At 37.3% G+C, this 27,292-nt stretch overlaps 3 protein-coding genes across 3 annotated transcripts in view; 2 read left to right on the top strand and 1 right to left on the bottom strand.

Moving 5' to 3' along the window:
- Window positions 1-26,599, bottom strand: part of LOC126629203 (uncharacterized) — a 60,621-nt gene extending 34,022 nt beyond the window's left edge. Inside the window, exon 1 of the mRNA XM_050299153.1 lies at window positions 25,931-26,599. The gene's annotated coding sequence lies outside the window, so the exon portion shown is untranslated. The remainder of the gene's footprint in view (window positions 1-25,930) is intronic.
- LOC126629197 (serine carboxypeptidase-like 27) lies at window positions 5,187-10,605 on the top strand. The gene is made up of 9 exons (XM_050299143.1): window positions 5,187-6,414; window positions 6,503-6,598; window positions 6,765-6,857; window positions 6,976-7,061; window positions 7,733-7,993; window positions 8,289-8,416; window positions 8,495-8,590; window positions 9,379-9,484; window positions 10,192-10,605. The coding sequence occupies exons 1-9, from the start codon at window positions 6,054-6,056 to the stop codon at window positions 10,330-10,332; spliced, it is 1,368 nt and encodes a 455-aa protein (XP_050155100.1). The 5' UTR covers window positions 5,187-6,053; the 3' UTR covers window positions 10,333-10,605.
- LOC126629200 (tetraspanin-6-like) lies at window positions 19,635-22,336 on the top strand. Its single transcript, XM_050299150.1, has 3 exons — window positions 19,635-20,288; window positions 21,090-21,406; window positions 21,912-22,336. Exons 1-3 carry the CDS (start codon window positions 19,797-19,799, stop codon window positions 21,949-21,951), a joined length of 849 nt encoding a protein of 282 aa, XP_050155107.1. The 5' UTR covers window positions 19,635-19,796; the 3' UTR covers window positions 21,952-22,336.
- Window positions 26,600-27,292: the final 693 nt, after the last annotated feature.

The following is a 27,292-nucleotide window of genomic DNA, read 5'->3' as shown; positions in this document are numbered from 1 at the left end:
TTTAATTTTAATTAAATTTAGTATATAAAATAAAAAATACTTAAAAATATATATATAATTGTATCGAAATAAATAAATTGTAAAATAAAATGACATATATAAAGTATTAGAACATGTTGAAAACATGAAAAACAAACATATAATGAGTTTTTATCCAAATTTTCAACAAGTCTCTTGCAATTTAAAAAAAAAAAATCAAAATGAAAGATATTTAATTTTGGTCTAAGTAAGAGTCACGATCTAGGCGGGCGCTTTTCGACACTCTTTCTTAATTTTCAAACGCCTAAAGATTAATAATCACATAATCACATTCATATTAAGATTCTACTTCAAGTTTACATAATCACATTCCTAATTAATAATACTATTCACAACAGTTGAAAGCATACATATAATGAATTGAATTATATAAACTGGTTTAAATTTAGGTAGTATGTCTTATGTGTTAGGAATTGAATTATACGATGTTGCAACTGCAATTCTGCAGCAAAGGGTTAGGATGGAGGGCAATTCGGTTTGCAGAAAAAGACGGGAGGAGGAGAAGGGACGGTGCGGGCCTGTGGGTTCCCTTTCATTTTTCCTTTTAATTTAGTAGTTGTTTAAGTTAAAATTAAATTTTGCGAAGCTTTCCGTTAATATAGTTCAGTTTTATTAAGAAAAAAATTACACATAAAACATACTTTTAATATTTAACTTTACATTGAAACAATACTTTTTAATTATTTCAACGAGAGACGAATTTTAATAAAGTTTAAAGTGACATCAGGGACATTTTCTCTGTTGGTGCGTAAGTGACCAAATTGCCCTTCTATGCGTCACTGACTCTGTTCTGTCTCCGTTCGATTTCGTTCCAATTTCTTTCTCTATTTTTTTTTACAAATTTTAATAAAGTTCATGTTTGATTGGGTTATGAAGGAGGCATTTCGACTAAAACCCCTGTTTGAATTCCGATTCACAGGGCGAGTCATCGTCGATTCCGACGATTCAGATTAAACGACTTCGAAGGGCGAGTTGGCGTCGTCGGTGCAACAAGAAACGTGAGTCTGATCATGAAGTTTATCTGCAAAAAATCTTTAACAGTCATGGACTCATGACCACCACTAGTTTTGTTCTCTCTGTTTCTCAATTTCAGACCTACGGAGGAAGAAGAACGAAGAATGAGAGCCCCAGTTTGGGGTTGAGGTGGTTTAAAAAAAAAAAAAGCTCCTATAAAAAAAAACTGCGAGTGTTTTTGGTGTTTGGTAAACTAAAAAAAAAAGGTTTATTTTGGAAGCTGATGTGAGAATAAGCTGAAATCAAAGGAAGAAGCTGAAGCTGACATTTGTAGCTTTGGAAAACTGGTTTTTTTTCAAAGCACACAGAACTACAGTGCTCCTTTAATGAAAATACCCACTATCAGACTGCTTTTTTTTCCAAAAGCACTTTTACAAAAAAGTTTACCAAACACTCTGCTGATTTATTTCACAGCCGCTTATTCTCACAGCACAACCGCTTATTCTCACAGCAGCTTTTTTTCAAAGCACAGCAATACCAAACCAGTTCTTAATCCTTCTAATAATTCTTAGTTGCACCAATGAAAATTCGAATGTCAAAAACAAACCCAGGAAAACTAGAGAACATGAGAATTTGAGCCTAATTTAGTCAAAGAATCTCAAACCTCAGGGTTTTCAAAACCACAATGCACGTTTCTAAAAATTACCTTAGCTAGTTGGGTTAGATTCACTTATTCCATAGCAAAAAATTGTTTGTCAAACCGACTTGTAGATTGGAAGTTCTGAAATTTTCTTTCTGAAATTTGTCCGAAGAAGAAGAAACAAATTGGAGAAGATGAAGTCGTGAATAATGAGAAACTGTGAGTTTAGGGGTGACGAAGAGGAATGGGGAGGTCGGGAAGTGGGATGGTAGTGGAAGGGATGGGTGGGGCCCACTTCCCACTTAACTGTTTAAGTTTTTTTTTTAAAAAAAAATTATTTTCTTTTGAACTGATTATACTAACAAATTATATAAATTGGTTTTACTTAAAAAAAATATAAAAAAACTAATTTTACATATATTTAAAACTGATTTACAAAAATAATCAAAGACATGTTGAACTGATTCTACAAAAAATGATCAACGACGGATTGAACTGATTTTGCAAAAATTGCCGATGACGGGTTGAGCTGATTGTGCAAAAATGGTCGATGACTGATTAAACTAATTATGCAAAAATGGTCGCAGATTGGTTGAATTGATTCTGCAAAAATGGTCGATGATGGGTTGAACTGGTTCTGCAAAAATGGTCGATGATTGATTGAAATGATTTTGCAAAAATGGTCGAGGATGAGTTGACCTGATTCTGCAAAAATGATGGATGAATGATTGAATTGATTCTACAAATATAGTCGAAGACAGGTTGAATTGATTCAACAAAAATGGTCGAGGACGAGTTGAATTGATTCTGCAAAAATAGTCGAGGATTGATTGAACTGATTCTGCAAATATAGTCGAAGACGGGTTGAACTGATTATGCAAAAATGGTCGAGGACGAGTTGAACTGATTCTGCCAAAAATGGTCGATGACAGTTTGAACTGGTTCTGTAAAAAATTTCGAAGATGAGTTGAACTGATTTTACAAAAATGGTAAATGATGGGTTGAACTGATTCTGCAAAAATAGTCGAGGATTGATTGAACTGATTCTGCAAAAATGGTCGAGGACGAGTTGAACTGATTCTGCAAAAATGGTCGATGACTGTTTGAACTAGTTCTATAAAAAAATTTCAAAGATGAGTTAAACTGATTTTACAAAAATGGTCAATGACGGGTTGAACTAATTCTGCAAAAATGGTCGATGATGAGTTGAAATGATTTTGCAAAAATTGTCAAGGCATATTAAACTGATTTTAGTAATATATGATACAAACTGATTCTGCATATAATTTCAAAACTAATTCTGCACAAATAGTCGAGGATGAGTTAAACTTATGAAATATATTAATTTTGTTACAGGTGTGAGGGCTGTGTTCTGTTTAACCTAAAGTCTTAGGGTATGATTGGTATTTTAAAACATTGTTTTCATGTTTTTGGGTTGTGTTTTATTGTTTTTATGTTTTTGTCTCTTCTTAACATGTTTAAAAACCAGTGGAGTTTCTTGAAATATAGTGAAAATTTTTGTCTTTATATATAAAATATAAAGCTCTCTTTTATTAATTTTTAAACCAAAAATTAACAAAAGCGACCAAATTAGCTAAATTAGAAACACAGCAACCAAGATAGACTTTGACTATAAAAAGAGTGACCAAAAAGATTTTTAACCCTATATAAAAATGACTTATTGTAAACTATAGCTAATATTTTTACTTGAATCATAGAAACTTAAAAAGGTTTCTCAATTCTTAAACTTAACCATATGTGTAATCTAATATCGATAACTAATAAGTATGTGATTTTTTTATTTTTTATTTTTTTATTTTTATTTTTTTACAAACAAGGCTAAAGTGCAATTCGTAGAGAGTAGAACTATTGCCTCTCCATTCCCTCACCTTCTCTCACACTTTGTTTTTTGTATTTTTGTCTCAATTAAAAAATCAATAGAAGATGCTAACATGATTTAATTGTAATTGTTCAAATAAGAAGAAAGAAAAGAGAGATATTAGGAAGGGAGAAAATGTAAGTGAAATTAGGAGGAAAGAGAATTCCCCTCTAATTCGTAAGGAAACCATTCGATGTGGCTTTGTATGTCTGCCAAAGTTTTCGATACGACACTCATTGTTCAACTATTTCATATTCTTTTCGGTAATATTTATTTATTCCAAAAAAAAAAACACACACACAAAGAAGATAGATAAAAGAAAATATCCATGAGAAAAAACAAAAGAAATGATTGTGGAACCATGTTTTAATGCAAGCTTCCATGTTCAATCAATCAATCATATAAATAATAAAACTTGAAGCGAAGACCATCATTATCATGGTTACTACTACTCCCTCTCTCTGCTTTCTTCTCTCCGAACATGGTAGGCCCTTCTCTCTCTCACCCCCCCCTCTCTTGGTTTGGTGGTTGCTGTTGCTTGAGTATCTACATAGCTTTCAGTCTTCATACCACCTTTTGGAGGCTTGAAGTCGGAAACCCTACCCACTTGGACTGACTGACTCGTCCACCATCCATGCCGCAACTGTTGAAACTAAACCCCATACTCTTACAAATCCTCCAATCTTATCTCTTCTCCATTCAAACCCATACTCTTTCAGATCTAATATGTTTACTAATTTGTATTTTGTAATGAGTAAGTCGAGAGTTCACTGTTGGAATCAATTTGGCGCATACTAACCAATGGCGTCTATGGTTGATCGGAATCTCCCATGAACAATGGCGAGCGGTGAATAGGGATTGTTTGGAGAGTGTGATTGAATCCTTAAGGGACTGCCTATATATTTCCAAGGAGAATCAAATCACGGGTATGATTTTGGAGTAAGAGTGGTGTGTTTGTTATATGTGAACTATCCTTATCAAATAAGGCTAAGGCGGGGCATGCATGAAATAGAAGTCTTCATGAATATGTCTACGTGTAGATAATATGTGTGAATTCTCGTCGAGAGAATGCATATTAAGATTATTAGATGATCAGATTAGATCAAATAATTGTAGAGAATATCCAAGTTAGGTTTTGTATATAGATCTTGAGAGTTCTTGTATGGGAATAGAACCACAACCAAATCTTCATTGACTCCTCATTCTGAACGAGATTTCGATTCACTCACATTCACTCCTAACTTAGTTAATAAACTAATTGTCTCACTCAATGGTGAAGAAATACAAATATAGAGATATTTCTATAGAAGAAATGAAATAAGGACGTTATTCCTTATCGAGTGTATCTATGAGGGAATTTAGGATAAAAATATACAATCCTCCTAGGATATGATTATGTTGCCTAATCCTCAAAATATTCTAATTTATCATGAATTAGAAGAGCAATTTATGCCATATGAGTTTTCTATTCAATAATACAATGTCATGTAAAAAAGAACTTTTATGTAACAAAGTATCATTGAATAAGAGATGACACAGGACAGTGAACCATTTCAAGAGAATTTTGTATTTCCACCTTTTTACCATAAAGCTAAGGTAAATTAAAAATACACGGATGAGAATTTCAGCTGACAGCCCACGGCCCCATGACTCAGAAGGGTAATGATGACAAGCAATTTTCAATTTTTTTGAAGGAGAGACCAAGTCAAGCTACCGCCAAAAGCGCACACCGTTGATTTCTCCCTGCCCTGGACTCAGTATTCCATGGGGTCACCACCATACCACAGGACACCCCAGCAGCTCACAAATGTTTACAGCCACCCACTCACTCTCTCCTCCTCCTGCTTATCTATTTTATTATCCTTTTATTTATCTGTTTGCGAACTTTTTTCACCATTATTAGCACTAATTACATTAATTAATCACACTCAAAGTCAAAGCCAGCAAAGCCTAATCAGGCTTCAATTAATACACTTTGAAAAGCTCTTGTGCTTTTTGGGTCTGGATTCCGTTTTCAGATGTTACCTGCAGACTAGAAGAAGATCCAGAGCAAACCCCATGTGCGCACACCACCTGTTCGGTCAAATGTCTCAGTGAAGCAAACCCGCTGGGGGGGGGGGGGGGAGACAGAGACAGAAGAAATTCCAAAGTTTGGATTTTTAAACCCATAAAACAATTGTATGGTTTGCAGAGCTTTCATACACATCATTACAGCTAATCACAATCATTGGCATTGGCTTTCTGCCTGAGAGCCCCCCCAAGTCTCTATAAATATCAACCACTCTGTCTTCTCAGTCTTGCAGTTGTTTTTTTTTAGTCTTTTAGGTAATTCTTTGCAGACCCGGATAAATACTGGGATCTGGCCACCCAAAAGGTACCCCACTTAGGTCTTCCCCGAAACCCCCCAACCCATTATTGCTTTGGGATTTGTGGTTCTGGGGTTTCATTGCAATTGATCTATTCTTTCTGCTTACATTGATTGAATCTTTATGTTTTAGTGTTTTGTTGCCCTTCTTTGTCATTGTTTGACTGATTTGCGTAATGGGTGGCCACTCTCCATTTGCTTTTCCTTGCATTTTGCTTCTTTTCTTGGGGGGTTGTTTTGCTTCTGTTCAAGATCAAGTGAGGGATAGAATCACACAATTGCCAGGACAGCCAACTGTGGGGTTTGCTCAGTACTCTGGTTATGTGACTGTCAATAGGAAAGCCGGTAGAGCATTGTTTTACTGGTTGACTGAATCCCCTGCAAATCGTCGGCCCGAGTCTAGACCACTAATGTTGTGGCTTAATGGTGGCCCCGGTTGCTCTTCTGTTGCTTATGGAGCAGCTGAAGAGATTGGACCATTTCATATTAGACCTGATGGAAAGACCCTTTACTTGAATCCCTATGCTTGGAACAACTGTACGTACAAATGGATATTATCTACTTTATCTACACAGTTGTCATTTCTTTGTTTGTTAGTTCTAATTGATTTACAAATACTTGGCAGTGGCAAATTTGCTATTCCTTGAATCACCAGCTGGTGTCGGCTTTTCATATACGAATACGAGCTCAGATTTGTATACAGCCGGAGACCAGAGAACAGGTGGTTGTTCACTTTAGTTTTGTAACTTTTTTGAATCTGTAGTTTCTAAATTGGTAAGCCTAGAAATTAGAAGATTCATGAGTTGTGTGAATCATGTTTCTCTGTTTACATATTAGTTTAGTTTGACACTGCTGTATATTCTTTGGTATCTGGTTGTCTTGTGTAGCTGAAGATGCGTATGCATTTCTAGTCAATTGGTTCGAAAGGTTCCCACAGTACAAGCACAGAGATTTCTACATTGCTGGAGAAAGTTATGCAGGTACTTATTTAATTTACCTCAACCTATTTGCCTCCTTTCGTCTTATAATTCATTTTTACTCGGTTCTTTGTGTACTTGATATGATGATGACGAGTTTGTTTTAAAATTTCATTTTCAGGTCATTATGTTCCTCAGTTGTCTCAAATCATTTATGAGAGAAATAAGGGAAAGAAGAACCCAATTATTAATTTCAAGGGATTTATGGTAAGAATGAAGGATTCTTTTGAATTGCAATTCTGTGCAAATATATTCTGCATCTTTCGTAAAGCAGGGGGTGCTTGGTACAGCAGAAATGCTTTGACTTTTATTTGAAGAATACTAATAAAAAGTGGCACTTTACTTTTTTCACAATCGAAATAGTATTTGATTTATTATTTTTATTAAATTTGTAAATATACGTGTCTATCACCCTTTCAAATTAAGCAACTTATAAAATTGACTTTAAAGTGTAAACTACGGCTTAATTTTATTTCTGTTTGTTTTTAATTTTTCTCTATTTTGATATGAAAAGTGCTGAAACTAACCTTGTGGTAACTTTGTTATCTAATAGAATATTAAGTATTTTAAGTGCAACCGAGCAAATCAATGAAGTACTTCATTGTAAATTCAAGCATTATTTTGAGACTAATTTATTTCATACAATATTTTGAGACTAAATTTAAACACACAGTTCTTATGTTCTATATTTTTTATTACTTACTATGTCCCTATATTTTACGAGAACTTATAGAATCTGAAATGTGAGTTAGTGCCCAATTTTACACACAGTTCTTCTTCTATGGAATACCTTCTCAAGTTCAAAAAAAAAAGAAAAAAAAAAAGAAGACCTATTTATATGGGTGTATTTATCATGTTGATTTATTTCTTTTTGCCAGGTGGGAAATGCTGTGACTGATGATTATCATGATTTTGTTGGCACATTTGAATACTGGTGGAACCATGGTTTAATTTCTGATTCTACCTATCAATCGCTACGTGTAACCTGTGACTCTGGATCCTCTCAGCATCCGTCAGTGGACTGCATGAGGGCGCTTAAACTAGCAGAAATGGAGCAGGGAAACATCGATCCATACAGCATTTATACTCGTCCTTGCAATAGCACTGCATCCCTAAAGCGTAATTTGAGGGGTCATTATGTAAGTTCTGATTTAAACTTTCTCACCCTTACTGGCGATTTATCCCGACAGTCATCATTCTCTACTTATTTGTTAATTTGGTAACGGTTTGCGACATCTCTAGATTCTATAAAGATGAAAGTTCTGATTCTAAATTTCGTCAGTGGTGGCATAAGTAGTTAAAATTTGGTTGCTTGCGTTTCATTACCACATTAGCATCATCAATATGCTCCTCATAGTCTTAGAATTTCTCAATCTCTTTTCTTTTCAATCATTCAGAAGATTTGTTAATTAATCTTACTATGTTTAAACTCAGCCATGGATGTCCAGAGCATATGATCCCTGCACTGAGAGGTATTCTGAAGTTTATTTCAACCGTCCAGATGTTCAAAAGGCACTCCATGCCAATGTAACTAAAGTTTCTTATCCATGGCAAACATGCAGGTATGTATTTTCTTCTCAATATTCACTGGTTTTCTTGCACTTTCTGTAATAGCAATCTTACATAACTGCTTTCCACAGTGATGTTGTTGGAAACTACTGGGCCGATTCTCCTCTGTCCATGCTTCCGATTTACAAGGAGCTCATAGCTGCTGGTCTTAAGATATGGGTATTCAGGTAGGCTGACCACATTACCAACTCATGATCCTCAGCTCCCTGAATATATATGATTCAAGTGACATTTGTTTAGTTGAATGTTTGGAAACTTGATGCTAAAATACCAGAATGCAGTAGCGGTAATGGTGGCTGATATTGGATGTGCATTGCCTCTAGATATTCCCTAGAGGCAGTTCTGTTTTTTACGTTCATTAAGAATTTACTTGCAACAGCTCACTGGGCATTTCATTATATTGTGCAATGCTGACCAATCAAAAAGGTGCTGTGTATAGATTTTGTGTGTACACGTGTATGTTGTGGATGTGGTTTTTGGAACTGTAGCTTGGTTAAAGAGGGACCAGGAAGATGAAAATAGAAAATTTTATTTTTTGGACTTTTTATTGTATTTAGTAGTTGAATGATCAATTATATGTGAGAAAATGATATTAACTTATAAAATTTACTTTGCTGACTGAAAATCAGTTTTCCCAGAAACGTTTTCCTTTAAATTTATTGGCTAAACAAATGAATATAATCATTTTGCTGAATCAAAATTACTTATCATGTTTATTTACAAAACGAACCTGACTGCCACTGTTATTATGCTTCTTTTCATTACAGGATTTAAAGTTTAAAGAGGCTATTTATCAATATTATATTATTTTTCTGGTTTGTGTTTTATGCTTTCTAGTGCTTAAATTTGCTTTGTGTATCTGGGTAGAATCACAGATTTCTTTCAGCATTCTTCTTTTCTTGGTTTTACTGTGCGGCCTGTAGCTGACATGGCTATTTATGCACTCTTTGTCCAGTGGAGACACTGATTCAGTGGTTCCTGTGACTGCAACTCGTTACTCCATAGATGCTCTGAAGCTACCAACCATTACCAACTGGTTTCCATGGAACGACAATGGCAAGGTTAGTGCTATCGGAAAAATGTTCTTTAGAGACTGAAACTTCAATTGCAATTTCATGTTTTCATTGTAATTTCAGTAAATAGCATGGTAGCCTTTTGCATCCAATATTTTTCTCTTATTTGATTTCTTTGGGCCATGGACTGTGCTTCTAACAATCATATCTTTCGTTAACTGGACATAGCCTTTTTCTACCTTAAACTTAGTAATTCTGCAGTATATTGTGTAATCCATACAATATAGCATTGGTATAAAAAAGAAGTTGGTGTGGTAATCACCGTAAATAGTCACCAACATCTATCTTCTATAATGTTTTATGATGATACTTGTGAGGTGTTTTCTATAGGGTTGTCCTAAGTTGATAACAACAATGGTTAGAACTATATCTGCAACTGTTAAATCTCTCCGTTGTCTTATTTGGTACCAGTTATCTGTGTCACTGACTCACTGCACATTTATTACTATCTTCCGTTGTTACTTGTTTGGCACTGTGAATTTGTTGGATGAGTTCCCAAATGTATGAAACCTAGTATCTGCCGGACACTTTCATGTTAAATACACGGGGGTGGCTTCTATTGTTACACAGGGATCCATAAATTAGCATGCATTGTCAACCTTGAAAATTTAGTGATCTTTAGTTGGGCACTGGTTTTGTACTAGGAACCCTAATATTTCATCTTCTCAAAAGCTCTTGTTCTCTTGTTTATATAGGTTGGCGGCCGGAGCCAAATATACAAGGGTCTGACATTTGTCACTGTGACCGGAGCTGGGCACGAGGTTCCACTCCATCGACCTCGCCTAGCTTTCATTCTTTTCCGATCATTCTTGGAGAGCAAGCCAATGCCAAGTTAGATCGATCCGATCTTATTCACATATTCTTGATGGATAAGCACACAAACACCTGGAATTGCAGCAATTGTTCATACCCAGGGACCTAGAAAACACAAAATAAAAGCAGCATTCATCTCGAGTGCCCCTCCATTCTTGCTCCGAGTAGCGACATTTAATAGTCCGTTTTACCGACAAGTACGAACAGTTAAGAGTAAACATTGGAATTGTTCTATACGTTTTGTATTACAGATAAATATTCTTTATATTGGTATTTGATTTAGTGGGATTGCAGAATTGATTTTTGTATGAAAAGGATGATGTTTCTTTGAGTTCAAAGCAATGCCCAAAGTTAACGGCGGAATTAGATGCTTGGTTTCTTCGGATCCAAGAAATAATGCATATTATTTTGGAGGGTTCAGATTACATCAGTTAAATCCGCAGTGGCCATGTTAGACAAGTCAAAGAGAGATAAAAGTCAACACTTTAACTTGTATCTCAAAACTTGAATTTGTTTATTACAATGAAGATCTCATGGACATGTTATAGCAGCCACTTTGTCCCCTAAGAAAATCAAGTTAAGCAATCAGTTGACAAAAGAATATATATGTATATATGTATATATTGTTGTGACATATGTTCTTATCAATATGTGATTGTGTAAATCCTAAGTAGAGATAAAATACAAGTCTTTTGAGATATAGAAGATCTTTCCTAATATACTTTGTATTACTTGGAGAGCAAGTATCTCTCCACCTTATTACTATAAATAAAGGCACAAGGACTGGGGAATTAACACACAATTCCTTAAGTCTATTCTCCATCTTTCTCTCTTCCCCCTTGCCGCACATTTCTATTAAATATAGGCCACAACACGTTATCAGCACGCTTTTCACGCTGTGCTAAAGAGAATTTATTTGTCTTCAATCAGGGAGTATTACATTTAAATTATTTTTAATTGATTAAATTTTGATTTTACTAAATTCATATACTTTTATTGATTCAATTTATTTTTCTTATGTTGAACGTGATACAAGCTTTGGAGATGGAAAGCCGAAATTGAAGAAATAATTTTCTGCATCAAACCAGTTCATCAATATCATCACACAATTAGGTTCTTCTAAAACAACGGTTTTTATCTATATATTTTTACAGCCTTGATAGCATGAATAATGCATGACCCAACTTTACGTTTTTCAAATTTTAGATTTTACATAAATTGTGTATGCATTATATTCATAATTATAAAATTATGTGAATTGATATCGCATGAAATTAAACTATATATGCATATAATTGAATTTAAAAAAATTGAAAAAAATTAGGGTTTTGAGACCCTAACCAGCGAGCTGCAAGCCTTGAGCCGCGCGCTTTGCAAGACATGGAGTTGTGATGCACTGGAGCATAGCTTTGCTATGCTGAGAACCCAAGAAAAGACGCCGTTTGCGTCATCCCCAACCCAGAAAACATACCCTCGCCAGAAGCCGAGACCATGGCGTTGCCATTTTTTTTTGGACATCACGACTTGCAGTCGTAGTTCATTTGGGTTTTCATCGTCGTCTACAACGACGTTCTTTGAATTTCAGTTGAAATTCATTAAAATCGAAGATTCTTGAATCGAATACTCTTGATTCTACCCTTCCCCGAAGTCGAGGATCCTTCTTTGTCATTGAGACTGGTTCCTCGATGAACAATCATGCATCGAAACTCATTCCCAAGGTTTCTAGACCAAGACACCGTCGCCAGAAGTGGCGGTGCCAGCCTTCTCCTTTGGCGAGCACACCCAGCAGCGGCTATGATACTTTCTTGGTCCACTGAGCCTTATTTAGGCCTTGGTATTTTCCTCCTAGGCTCACTTGCAACAGCCCAGTGTAGCTATTTTGCTTGGCCCGCGTGGCTGTGGTGTTCTCATGTGATGTGCCACATTGGATCTATGCCCTCGGTTCTGTCCCACCCGCATTTTGGGCCTGCCTGCAGTAGCCCAGCAATGCATGGAAGCCTACTATTTTCCCCATGGCTCGGCCCACCTCTTGTCCAGCCCATTTTTTTTGGGTTTGGGCTCCCAGGTTCCATTTTTTCAAAAAGCCCCTGTGGGCTTTGGTTCATTTTGGGCTACAAATTTTAATAGCCTATTAGGGTTTTGGTCCAATGCCTTGGGCCACCAATTATATTGCCTATTTTTAGGCTTTATGGGTTTTAAACTTTTTTGCCAAACTTTTAATTTTGGCCCGAAGTCCAAATAATTAAATTATAAATTCTATACATATTTGCATAATTTCTTGTTGCATATTTTTGTATATATTGCGTTTGTTTGCAAGTATTATGAACTTGATGTTCATACTTTCGAACCCAAAGTTTCAGAAAAGTGCCATCGAAACCTGAAGTTTCTTAAGGAGCAACACTCATGTTGAGACCTGAAGTTCTCTATACTTAAATCCGTTTAAACCAAACAATGTCTTAGAACCTGAATGTTCTAACTTAGATGTTTATGACAATTTTCTCTCCTAAAACACCAATCACACTCTTGTTTCCGCCATTTAGCATATTGTCGAACCATAACAAGTTCGATTTCACTGTTTTGGAAGTTTCGAATAAGAAACTACTTTATGTGGATACAAGACGTGACACCTCGCTTGCAAAATCATTGTAGCCAGTTATGGTATGGAAGAGCTGAATAAGCCTCCGCCATGATCTTCATTCGAAGATTTATGCCTGAAACATATCAAATGGAAGTACCTCACTGCCGAGGACTCCATGGCTTTTTAACTCGCTATGGACCGTTTCAAATCATGCAAAGATGAAGTCTTGCCTGAAGCAAAACATGATTGAAACCTTTACGTCCATGAATAGGTACAATTCTGAAATTTATATTTGATCGAATTTTGATTGGAAGAAAATCTTCCTTGTCATTTTATATTTAAATTGCTCCTGAAGTAACAATATAAATAGCTGAAGTTTACCAAATTCTCGGATCTGATTACGACCACACATGTGAGAGAGTGGTACCCCAGCAATTTGGCTGGGAGCTATTGAATGGTATAGACCTAGTTTCGGCTGGAGTCTACTGAGTAGTGGTGCCCTGCTTCGGTAGGGATACACTGAAATGCGTGCTCTACTTCGGCAGAGATGCACTGAGGGGCATGCTTTGCTTTGGCAGAGGTGTACCGAACTGTATTGCTCTACTTTGGCAGAGGCTACTGAACATACCCTTCTAGTTCCGGCTGGAGCCTACCGAACCCAAGTTTAGGTCTATCTCTCTCTCACAATCTCATTTTCGAGTTTTTTTTTACAACATATGGTAGAATCAGGCTTGCTAAGATGTGGTATCACGCCCGAAGCATGATCCTCAATAAGAGATAGTATTCCCGAACCTCAACCCAGCAGAATCTAACTCCGTTTTGACAGAATATATCATTGGTTATGAATTTTTCTGTGCCTTTACCAATGTTGTTGAGGAGTACCATTTCCGTAGTCAATCTGTGAGACTAATTTTGCTCCACCTAACAAATTTGACATGGAATGTCATATTGGCCGAACCCCCTTGTATATTTGGTTTACTTTGTGATTAATTTATTTTATTCTCGGATTTAAGATTAGTGTTTAGATGTCACTATTATTCTCGAATAAAGAGTTAATTAACGAAAATTACCACATGTGACTATAATTAACTCATGCTTAGATATGTTTTATGGGGAAGTTAGTAGTCTGGTTCTATGCTAACTTTATACCTAATCATCCCTTGACAACCTTTCAGGCTTATCCAACCTGAATGTGGGGTATGACACTATCTTATATTGTCCAATGGTACTAGTTTTACCATAAAGGGAAACCTTATACTCACTCATTCCAGAAGAACGCCGTTTGAGCTCTAAGGATATTCGATAGCATTATTACCATATTGAAACCAATGAAGAAAAATGGAGAAAAATTCATTGGCATATTACCATATTGCACTTCCTATGAATATAGCCAAATGCATATTCTAAAGAAGATGGAACACTTAACAAGTGGATTACACCCATGCAGGCCCACTATGTGGCCAACCAGAAGCCCGCGACTTCAAAGGAATTTTCGCTATTGATGTATGTTTCGGATATCTAGGATGATCCGTGATGCGACCTTAGCACCTTCCATCTTTTCCACAAAGGATTCAAAGGGGACATTTGTGGACTGATTTAACCACCATACGTACCATTTAGATACCCTACAGTATTGGTTGATGCTTCTACACATTGGTCACACATGTAGCTGTTTTCTATAAGCTGCATTCTCCATACTGGTGGCTCAGATTAACAAGCTTAGGGTTTATCACCCTGATTATCTGATCAAATTTATTTGATTTGATAAGTTGGAGAATTTACATTGAAAACTTTAACTTTCAATGTATATTGCATGTCAGTTGGGTTTCGAAGTTGAACATTCAGTCCTATGTTCATACCCAGAATGACCCAGCAAAAGCATTCATTAAACGCCTTCAAATGATTGCGCGATCAATTGGTCATACACCAAGTTCCCGATCTTTGCTTAGGGCTATGTAATATTGCAAGTAACCATGGTCTGCCTGCGGCTCGTAACGACCCAACCTTATAAAGCGCTTGTCAGTTGGTTACCAGATCCGAACCTATCGAATCTGCGCGTCTTTGGTTGTGTGGTCTATGTGCCATTTTGCACCGCCCTTACATACAAAAGAGAAAAAGGGGTCCTCAGGGAAAGATGGAAATCTATGTTGATTATAACTCTCCTTCTAATATTCGTTACTTAGAACCTTTGACAGACGATCTCTTTACCTTTCGTTTTGTGGATTGTCACTTTATGAGACATTGTTCTCGTCGTTAGGGGGATATAAGAATGTTAACGTTCCTAAAGAACGACACGAATTATCATGGACGTCCTCATTATGTCTCATCTCGATTCCAATCTAAATCGTTAGAGTATAACCAGACACTTCCTCTGATCTAGCAAAAGTGACGAGATCACATATACCAATTGCAAATGTGCCTGCAAGGATGTGTACTAAATGTACGACGAACCTCCGTCCCGAAAGCAGGAACGCCACTATTATGGCCGACCCTTGTACATTGGTGGCTAACCAATCAACATGTCCTGCACCAGAAGTGTGGTAGATTACTCGGTTCAAGGATTCACTTCCCCAAAATTGGAGGAATATGGCACGAATGAATCTGCCCCTCGATCGTTGTTCAAACCTTTTCATCTCATGAGATTAAATCCGGATTACTCCAGATGCCTGAAGTTCTCGGTACTGTATACTAGTTTGGATGAGATATGTAATTGGAATGAGATTATCATATATGATGTTTCATTTATATGGTAACTACTGACATAAATGAAAAGCGATGATAACGAAAATTAATATCGACGTAGAACTGATTGGTTAACTAGAAGAATCAATTGATGCCGAATGAGATGAATGAAATAGTGAGATATGACGCCTTATGGCGCAAGGTTTCTCTCATATGTTATGTGATCAATTGCAGCATTACAAACGTGGTTGTAGTATCTATGGGATCCTAATACGAACACTACATGAAGTTTCCATAGAATTTACATGTACTAATTCCAATAGTTCTAGACTACAAGAACATCTTCTCGGTTCTCAAGAGGCCTTCACTTTACGGATGCAGAACTATTCGGGCGGATGTGGTATACCTGTCTAAGTGAATATTTGATCAGTTAGGGATATATGCCATTGCATGTACAAAATCCGAAATTGCTAGAGTTAAGAAAACTGACTCGCACTAAAGTCGGACTTTAAGATGAATGATCTTGGGAAAACTTGAAATTACCTCGACCTGAAGTTTCGAGCTAGTTCTAATGGTATTCTGGTCCACCACTCGAACTAGACCCAGAAGATGTTACGTTTAAGTATACCCTGATCGTCTGTATGTTAGATGCAAATAAGACCTTTACAGAGGGTATGAAGTATAAGGTTCCATATTGAAACGTGAGGCTGCCATATCTAAGTATTATGAGCGTTTGTTGTACTTAGCTCAAATGCACTAGATCAGACATCTTATGTGCTAATAATCTTTTGGCATAAAGCAGCACTGCGCCTACATACCACCACCAAATTTGGTGTTAAAGATGTTTTTCCATTACTACGTATTTGGGCTTATCTATCCCTATGCATGTCAGAATAGATCACACCCCTTTGATCTTTGGAATGATGTTTACCTTGTGGGATTCGCTGCATCAGACCATCTTTCTGACTGCACAAGGTATGTTCCCGAATAGTTATGTCTTTACCATTAAGGAACACTGCAATATCTTAGAGGTCAACCAGATAGACCTTTTGTTGCAAAACCTTTGAATCGTTCAAAGACTCACTGTATCTCATCACGTGAGAGATATGGTTGAGAATTCTTGTTAAGCATATTCAAAATCCCTATGTTTTTCATCCATCGTTAAGTCCCAACAACGATCCATGAAGACAACGCTGTATGTATCGACCAGATCATGATACATCCAACAAGTCAACATCAAGCATATTGTGTCTACATCAGCATGAACATTAGAAGATTGAAGTCAAGTAGTTCAATCCCATACAACCTTGTCGACCTCTACACGACGTCATTGCTAAAGTCTACCTTCCGGAAGCTTGTCCAAGGAATTGGTATACATAATGTTCTCATTTGTGATGCTTGTAGTTTCATTTGGAAGTTTTATCAAACACATGGGGAGTATCTAGAAGTATACTCACTTGACCTTAATGTACTATTTTTTCCTACGATTATAAGCATTTTCCCACTGGGTTTTTGCTACTTAACTAGGTTTTGACGAGGCATTCATCCTGGGCTGGTCATACCCTTGTGAGCTCTTCTACTTGAGTCCAAAAGACGTATAGTTTTGACTTAATGCAATTTCTCACTTTTCTCCTTAGCCTATGAGCTTTTTCTCCCACCTTGGGTTTTGCCATGGTGAGGTTTTATGAGTTTTACCACCTATGCATTCTTCCGTATGTTCTTATCTATATGTGATTGTGTAAATCCTAAGTAGAGATAGAATAGGAATCATTTGGGATCTAGAAGATCTTTCCTAATATACTTTGTATTACTTGGAGAGCAAATATCTCTCCACATGATTAGCCATAGAGCAAGTATCTCAACACACAATTCCTTAAGTCTATTCTCCATCTTTCTTTCTTCCTATTTGCCGCACCCCTCTATTAAATATAGGCCAAAACATATACATATATATATTATATACGAATCCGTGGCTCACTCTTTTTACAACTTTTGACGCACGTTTTTGTGAGGCCCAAATTGATAATGTACATACACACAATAAGGCCAGTTTAATTTTAGTTTAAATATTAGGAATTTAGGAACATTGCTTTCCTGTGATGAAAGGACAAAAAGAAGTTTGTTTAGTAGAATTTCAATCGCTCACTGGGAAAAAAACATGGCGAGAGAGAATTTCTGTAAAATTAGATCATGATTCTTGAAACTAAATAATTATAACCCACCTCTTAGAGCAACTCCATCCCTAACAAATTGATTGGGCAATCCAATTCCCCGAAATCCCAAAAATAAACCCCACGAGAGCTTGTGACTTAGTGGATCTGACGTTAGACTGACGTTAGTCACGTGAATCCTGACGACAACATAAACATAGTTGGGGCCCGTGCTGTAGGCGCACTTAGCCCTTACAAAGTGGCTCGTTTTTGGGTTGTTTGATTTTTTGATCAACAGTCTTGATTTTTCAGACTTGAAAATTTTAAAAAAAGAAAAAATCAGCAAAAATTCTATTATTACCGTTGGGGTCATGTGTCAAAATCTGGGCTGTTGGATTGTAAAAAAAAAATGTAATACAATGGTCCATAGTAATTATGTGAGATAAGAATTATAAAAAAACCATAAAATATATAAAGCATTTATAATTTTTTATATAAATACCCAACCATCCTCTTCCACCCTACACCTCATTTTAAAACAACATGTAGCGCTACGAGATTGGTTAAAAATCTAAACAAGATTTAAAGAAATTTCAAATAATGACACATGACATGACAAAATTGGTTAAAAATCACTATTTGAAATTAAACATAAAATTATCTTTTAGAAAAATAATTTTTTTAATACCAATTTGTCTGAACAATTCATTTACAAAATAGAGATGCACTTCAACAATTAATATTCACTAGGAAAGTAATTACCTTAATTGTCTGAATAGTAATTGCCTTAGTAAAGTGAACTTGCTCTTATGAAAGCATCTATTAGCTCCTACGGATCACCAGTGACCAACACACTTAAACCTCGTTCTCAGAATCGGGCTATATAACCATGGCCAACCTATGGCTAGTTGCGCTCTGTACTTCTACTTGTTTATTAAGGCATATCTATGTGGATTGTGGAGCCTACATCAAGGCTTATGCTAAGCGTTTGTGAGGGATTCGAATGGAGAATAATGTACATGATACGGTTATATTGTCACATGATGTTCAATGCCAATAAAATGAAAATAAGTAAACAAAAATTTACACTATTTTATTTCATTGAGACGCTATTGTGACAGTCTACATGTACCATGCATGTTCATTTTAGAAATATCATTATGTTTCTATTATTGAGGGACTTAAGGATTATAAACTTCAAAAGTAGATCATCATTATCCTATAATTGGCGTACCAAACTAAAATATTATTAGAAAGTTAATTACTTGGGAAACTTTTCCATTGAAAAAACTGGTGTCAATTGGAGCCGTAAAGAGAATCAAACAAAAACGTTGAATAACTAGAGGATAAGAAGAGAGCAAATCCCCTTCCTTTATATTCTGATTAATATTCTGATTAGTATTCTGATTAATATTCTAATATTCTATTCCATGGCGCCAAAGTCATGGCGTGGCCTGCCTAATCCTGCTTCAGATCAATGTGATCATGCTTCATAAAGAAGCTCAAAGGGGGTCCCATGCACCACACAAAAGCAAAAGCACCTCACTCGTGACATGCATAACATTCTGTAATTACCCCAATGCATGTCGACCAATTAGATATATTCCTTGCTTGCCGTTGGACACTGTATAATGAACTGATTCCTCTTCAACTCATCAGCTATGTGTTACTTAGAAGATTGGAGAGCAACTTCAATGACACTTGTATAGCGCTATCGTAGGCTCGTAGCGTTTAGTGTCAATGATACAAGAATAAATTCTCTTAACATGACGTTACTGGACAAGTGACACCACAATGACAGTGTACTCATGCCAAACCAAACACTAGAAGGACACTTTAGTCACTGACTAATTAAAGTTTATGAATACATAAATATATATAAGGAAAGCAAATAGTGCAATTGGGATAAGCATTTTGAATTGTTGAAGCTTTTCCTGCACCAAACACAAAGCAAGGCAATGCCATTTCCACCCATTTAAAGTGAAAGAAACCAGAGTACTAATACACAAACACACAAGAAGAACACACAAAAAGATTGTGCAGAGAGAGAGAGAGAGAGAGAGAGAGAGAGAGAGAGATGTACAGGTTCAGCAACACAGTGATTGGGTTCTTGAACCTCTTCAGTCTCTTAGCATCAATACCAATAATCGCCGGAGGTCTATGGATGGCAAGGAGCAGCACCACATGTGAAACTTTCCTCCAAACCCCACTTTTGGTGGTGGGTTTTGTGGTGCTCATAGTATCCCTAGCTGGGTTTATTGGTGCCTGCTTCCATGTGGCCTGGGCACTCTGGGTGTACTTGGTGGTGATGCTGCTGATTATTGCAACCCTGATGGGTTTGACAGTGTTTGGGTTTGTGGTTACAAGCCAAGGTGCTGGAGTGGAGGTGCCTGGTAGGGTTTATAAGGAGTACCACCTTGAGTATTACTCACCATGGTTAAGGAATAGGGTTAACGATCCTAATTATTGGAGTAAGATTAGGAGTTGCATCTTGGGGTCTAAAACTTGTGCTGAGCTTATTGCTTGGACACCTCTTGATTATCTTGAAAGAGACATGTCTCCAATACAGGTAATTTAAGTGCATATGTATACACATATACATACACACAGACACACACACACTCATATATATATATTTGTTAATGGTAATCTTCAATTGCTGGCTACTCAAATTCTTTTAGATTATGTTTTTCCACACCTACTATGTACAATTAACATCAATTGCAAAATATTTTTCTTCAACTTTGGTTCATGTTTTATTATTTATTTATTTGTTTCTCAATAGCAATAAAATTTTTAATGCTTGTTTCCTTTATTTATATATTTATTCTTAATAATAGCTTATTTATTTATTCTAAATTAATTAAGGACATTGTTTTACGTAGGATTTAGGGTTGCCACTTAGTACTGCGGTCTAATATGATATTCCTCTTCATTGGTAAGTGAGAGGTTTTAAGGTCGATTCTCATTAAAGACGAATTTGAACTATATTATTGCACCCACTCTCCCATCCCCCACCCCTTAGTGTGGTCGTTTGTTAAAAGAAAAGGTAGGATTTAGGGTTGAAGAATAATTAGAATATAAAAATATGAAATCATATATAATTTTTTTTTAAGAGAGAATCACAGTTTAATTCATCTAAAGAAAACAAAGCAATACGAACTGATTTTGTTTAGCTGATTTTGAAGATTTAAACTTAATTAATGAAATACGTTTCTCATGTTTAAGATCGTATTTCTTAGCAAAAGAATGAAAATTTATAGAAATAGCTTTTCTTTTTGGTGTTAAAGCTTGTAATAATTAATTAAATAATTTTGGGTCTATTTAAAGCTTGGAGTAATTAAGTTATAATTTGGGTGCATATATGCAGTCTGGTTGTTGCAAGCCCCCAACTTTGTGCAATTACAACATGGCAACTACAGTGAGTCAAGACCAAGATTGCTACCGGTGGAATAATGCGCCTAATATGTTATGTTACGAGTGTGATTCGTGCAAAGCTGGAGTTCTTGAAGATATCAAGAGGGACTGGCACAAGCTCTCTGTGTTGAACATTGTCATGCTTGTGGTCCTCATTGGAGTATATTCAATCGGTTGCTGTGCTTTCCGAAACACACAACGAGCTGAAACAGATCACCCGTATGGTCAAAACCGGATGAGCAAAGTTCGTCCCCGATGGGATTACCACTGGTGAGTTTAGAGTTTTTTTTTTATTATTATTTTTTGAACAAACACTGGTGAGTTTAGAGTTAAGTGCATATAATATATATTGCGAGGCCGTGAATTTGAATAATTGATTATGCTAATTTTTATTTGAATACATGACTTAGATTTAGGTAACTAAGTCTGACAAAAAACCGTAACCCTACGAGTTAATAGCACTCTTCCACCAAACTCGTAATAATTGGGCTTTTCCTTTTGTTTTTGAAGATTACAAATATTAATGTGAAAATTATGAAAAAAGTTCTAAGTTTCCAAAAGGAACTTTAGTTGCCAATAATAAAAAAAAAAACTCCATCAAATTGGGGCTGAAAAAGATGTGTAATTCTAAAATTTGTTAAGTGTTAGGTCTAAAGTGTTTATCAAGACAGCTTTAAAAATGCAGCCCCACTTAAAGCTATCGACCTTCTCTTTTAAGTTGCCGAGCAATATTGCTTTTGGTGATTTATTTTTTTATTTTTATATATTTATGCAGGTGGAGATGGTGGCACCACAGAAGAGAACAGCTTTATTAGTTGAAAGAAACTCTATCTTTTACTGGTTATTCGAAATCTTGTTCTTAGGTGTGCTCTAAAGATGGGACAATTCAGTTGTTTTTGCAGTGTATGGGGGAAATTGGAGAGGTCTCAAATTTCCTGTGTTTTTGCACAGACTTTTTAAATTTCGCAAAGATAGATTTTACTTTTATTTGATGCCATTGCCAATGTATATCATTTCCTTTCTTTCCCTCCCTCACTGCCTTTCGAGGTGATAAACTTTTTGAACCATTTCCTTTCTTTTCCTACCTCACTGCCACCTCACTGCCTTTTGAGGTGATAAACTATTTAGGCCTATGGTCATCAAGGTTATCAATGTTGTCCCAACTTAACAATCAATTATTAAATGTTTGATTTTTACAAACCTTCGGTGATATTAGGTGTGAAAGCTCCTATATATTAATTGTATATTATTTTAATTATCATATGCTCGATGTGAGATCTTATACTCCAACATGGTGGTAGTGCAGTTTTTTTATTACACAGAAAGCTACCAAAGGAGGTTGAAGTATATGAAACTTTCACTACTTGCTTATAATAGTGCATGAGTTTAATGCTGGATTGGCGAAGTCTGAAAAAGAATGAGTTGCATCAAAGTGGACAACAGTCTGCATGTGACAATGAAATCTGTGATTTATTTAGTTTTAAAACAAACTTTTGAGGGTTGAAATGATGAAAAATAAAACCTAAAGTCCGAGAGTTAAAACTCTATAACCTATGCAAGAAATGAATGCTAATTGCTTGTCAAAGGGAAAAACATTAAAACTTTGTCGGTTAAGATGAAAACTAGACATTAACGTTAAGATAAGAGAACGTCCATACAATTGGATTGGAAAAGAAATCCCAAATAACTAGCTTCTCAATTGTTAATTTCCAGGCCCGGCCCAGGCCCAGTGCCACAGGGGCAGCTGTCCAGGGCCCTAAAATGAAGGGGGCACCAAAATAAAAAAGCCCAAATAACTAAGTATATAAAAAAAAATTGTTCACAGCCCAAATAGGGTCCAGACGCAGATTATAAAAGGGACCAGCTGGGATTATAAAAGGCCTAGCCACATATTATAATAATTAAAAAAAAAAGGCCCACACCAATAGGAATCTTGGTGGTGGAATGAGGAGGTACAAACAAAGGTGAAGGCTAAGAAGGAATATTGTAAAGTCTTATACAAGGATAGGACCGATGAAAATGGTGAAAGGTATAGACAAGTGAAGCAAGAGGTGAAGAAAGCTGTGAGAGAAGCTAAGTTAACGGCTTATGACGATATGTATAAGCGACTAGATACCAAAGAAGGAGAGTTGGATATCTATAAACTAGCTAGAGCAAGGGAAAAGAAGACAAGGGACCTAAACCAAGTGAGGTGCATCAAGGATGAGGATGGAAAGGTTCTTGCTACAGAGAACGCGGTTAAAGACAGATGGAGAGGTTATTTTCATAATCTTTTCAATGAAGGACATGAAAGGAGTGCTTCTTTAGGGGAGTAACTCAGAAGAGTGTAGAAACTACTCTTTTTATCGTCGAATCCGGAAGGAAGAAGTGGTTGTAGCTTTGAAGAAAATGAAGCATAGAAAAGCAGTAGGCCCAGACGATATACCAATCGAAGTGTGGAAAGTTTTGGGAGAGACAGGTATAACATGGCTCACTGACCTTTTCAATAGGATTTTGAAAATGAAGAAGATGCCAAATTAGTGGCGAACGAGCACTTTGGTGCCTATCTACAAGAATAAGGGCGACGTACAAAATTGCATGAACTATAGGGGTATTAAGCTAATGAGTCATACAATGAAGCTCTGGGAGAGAGTCATTGAGCATAGATTGAGGCAAGAGACACGGGTTTCGGACAACCAATTCGGGTTCATGCCAAGACGCTCAACCATGGAGGCAATCTATCTCTTACGAAGATTGATGGAAAGATATAGAGATGGGAAAAAGGATTTACACATGGTCTTTATAGATTTGGAAAAAGCGTATGATAGGGTCCCAAGAGACATTCTTTGGAGGATTTTAGAGAAAAAAGGAGTACGAGTAGCATATATCCAAGCTATAAAGGATATGTATGAAGGAGCAAAGACTGCCTTAAGAACTCATGAAGGACAAACCGAAAGCTTTCCCATAACTGTAGGATTACATCAAGGCTCATCCTTAAGTCTTTACCTTTTTGCGTTGGTAATGGATGAGTTAACATGACATATTCAAGATGATATTCCTTGGGTAATGCTTTTCGCAGACGATATAGTGTTGATAGATGAAACTCAGAAGGGGTAAATGCAAAGCTTAACCTTTGGAGAGAAGTGTTGGAATCTAAAGGTCTTCGCCTAAGCCGATCAAAGACAGAATATATGGAGTGCAAGTTCAGTGCAAATGGAGGCCAAAACGAGTTAGGGGTTAGGATCGGAGATCAAGAAATACCAAAGAGCGATCGTTTTCATTACCTAGGATCTATCTTGCAAAAGAACGGAGAATTAGATGGAGATCTCAACCATATAATACAAGCTGGATGGATGAAGTGGAAGAGTGCATCCGGCGTGTTGTGTGACCGCCGTATGCCACTGAAGCTCAAGGGAAAATTTTATAGAACGGCAATAAGGACATCGATGTTGTATGGCACAGAATGTTGGGCGGTGAAGCATCAACACGTACACAAAATGGGTGTAGCGGAGATGAGGATGCTTCGTTGGATGTGCGGATATCCGGGGTAAAGTAGGAGTAGCCGAAATTGAAGGAAAGATGAGAGAAAATCGGTTACGGTGGTTTGGACATGTGCAAAGAAGGCCTACTGACGCTCCGATTAGAAGATGCGACTATGGGACAGAGGTTCAGGGCCGAAGGGGTAGAGGAAGACCTAGGAAAACTTTGGAAGAGACTCTAAGAAAAGACTTAGAGTACTTGGATCTAACGGAGGACATGACACAGGACCGAGCACAATGGCGTTCTAAGATTCATATAGCCGATCCCACTCAGTGACTTGGATTTTCCAAGTCTCTAACCGAGAAGTTTTCCTTACTCGAAAAATTAAGGGAACACTACCTCAACCTACATGCTCCACTCACAAAGCTTCAACATACAAGCTTCAACAAAAGAAAATTCAAAGAACTTAGCGAAGAAGTCTTTGGTGTATTTAACACAATACGTTGAAATGAAGGAAAGCTTATTTATTGATATTGCCGATAAGTTACAAATATGTACATATACATGAGTCAAAATAAACAAACAAGAGGGAGCATTCACAAAGGTTGTTTAGGAGAAGTCTCAGCAGTCGGTAGAGCCCCAGAAAGAGAAGGCACCGGAGGGGGATCATTCGGAGCCTCAGTACTGGACAGAATCCTAGAAGGAGGAGGCATCATAGGTTGATCATTTGGAGCTTCATTACGCGGTACAGCCCCAGAAGACGAAGGCAATAAATGCCTTTGGAACAAACCCACAAATCTCTTATGATCAAGTAAAACCTGACCATCAGATTCCTTCATCTGGTCAAGCTTCCTCTTCATGTTTGTAGCATAGTCATGTGCGAGCCGGTACAACTGTTTATTCTCATGCTTGAGTCCTCTAATCTCCTGTTTGAGACTCATCACTTCAGCCGCCAATGATTCAACTTGACAGGTTCGAGCAAATAGGCGTTGGGCCATATTAGACACAGAACCTGCACACTGAATACTGAGAGCCAGAGAATCCTTAACAGCCAACTCATCAGACCGTTTGGAAAGTAGTCTGTTATCTTTGGAAGTGAGAAGGTTCCTGGCCACCACCGCATCGGTCATATCATTCTTCATCACGGAATCCCCAATGGTAAGAGGACCAGTAGGGGAGATGAAGGATGGGCACCATATGTTGTCTGGAGAAGGCGTGGCTGCCTCTTCAACAAGGTTCAAGTCAAAACGACGGTCGGAGGGGCCAGACATTTTCAAAGGTGTTGAAGAGAGAAGAGGTCGGACAAATCAAGATCTTAGAAGTGCAAGAATGGACCTTCTACGGGTGGAGATTCAAGTGTGCTTTGGAACTTAATGCCAGCCTCTATAAAAATCTGCACTCGACGGAGCTTCAGAAATCAAAGAGGCGCCTGCTCAGAAATCGAAGAGGTGTTTGCTTTCTTAAAAGCTGGGTTGCTCAGAGACCACGAGGGTCGATCTCAGAAATCAAAGAGACGTTTGCTTTCTCAAAAGCTGGGCTGCTCAAAGACCACGAAGGCCGATCTCAGAAATCGAAGAGGCGCTTGCTTTCTCAAAAGCTGGGCTGCTTAGAGACCACGAGGGCCGATCTCAGAAATCGAAGAGGCACCTACTTTTCTAGCCTTGTCAGCCCCTGTCACACACACACTCAGCTTTGCGGAAATTATGGGCATTCTGTCGAAGATTTCTGGTGAAGTAGAAAGCACATGAATCTTACGGTTCAATCACCCACTTCCCACACGCAACATTAGCTCATGGGTACCACAGATAACTTTGCCAAAGTTCTCTGACAAAGTTGAGACACGTGAAGCTTGCAGCTCCCACTACATCGCTCTGACCAAGAAGGGTAAAAGAATAGCAAAGAAACAGCACTAACAAAGTTTAGACACATAAATTTTGAAGGTCTAGCTACCATATTATTACCCACAAGGGTAAAGGAACAATACCACTGCTGAATAATTGGAAAGTCCCTATGTGTCAACCTCTGTGCTTCGTGGCAAGGTAGACTAGCAAACATGCCCAACCTTTACTCACATTCAAGAAAACACTCCCAACAAGATTGCTTGCTCCAAAATTGAAGAGGCACCGCCCTCCGAATCTCGAGAGCCAGACTCCCAACATGATTACTTTCTCAAAAATCGAAGAGACACCGCTCTCCGAATCTCGAGAGCCAGACCCCCAGCAGGATTGCTTTCTCAAAAATCGAAGAGGCATCGTTCTCCGAATCTCGAGAGCCAGATCCCCGACAGGATTGCTTGTTCGAAAACCGAAGAGGCACCACTTTCCCAACTTCAAGAGTCGGATCTCCTTGGATAAAGCTTGTCTGTAATCTTCACATGCAACATCAGCTTTCCAGATACCACAGACCACTTTTTCAAAGTGCTCTGACAGAGTTAAAACATGTGAAGCTGGCAGCTCCCACTACCGTGCTATGACCAAGTAGGGTAAAGGAATAGCATTACTACTTGTTGTTAGGGAGACTCCTATATATGTCGACCTCCATCCCCAACGGACAGGCAGACCTGCAAAAATGCTCAACCATTCCTCATATCTGAGAGGGCACTCCCAACGAAGCCTTTCGAAATATTCAGCTTTCTTTCCCCCCGATAATACCTCTGCAAACAAGCTATACTAGAGCAAGAATATCTCATATCATCAG

This window comes from Malus sylvestris, chromosome 7, assembly GCF_916048215.2.
Source record: "Malus sylvestris chromosome 7, drMalSylv7.2, whole genome shotgun sequence".
NCBI lineage: Eukaryota > Viridiplantae > Streptophyta > Magnoliopsida > Rosales > Rosaceae > Malus > Malus sylvestris.
The sequence above is the reverse complement of the archived record's forward strand: the minus strand, read 5'-3'. Positions and strand labels throughout refer to the sequence as shown.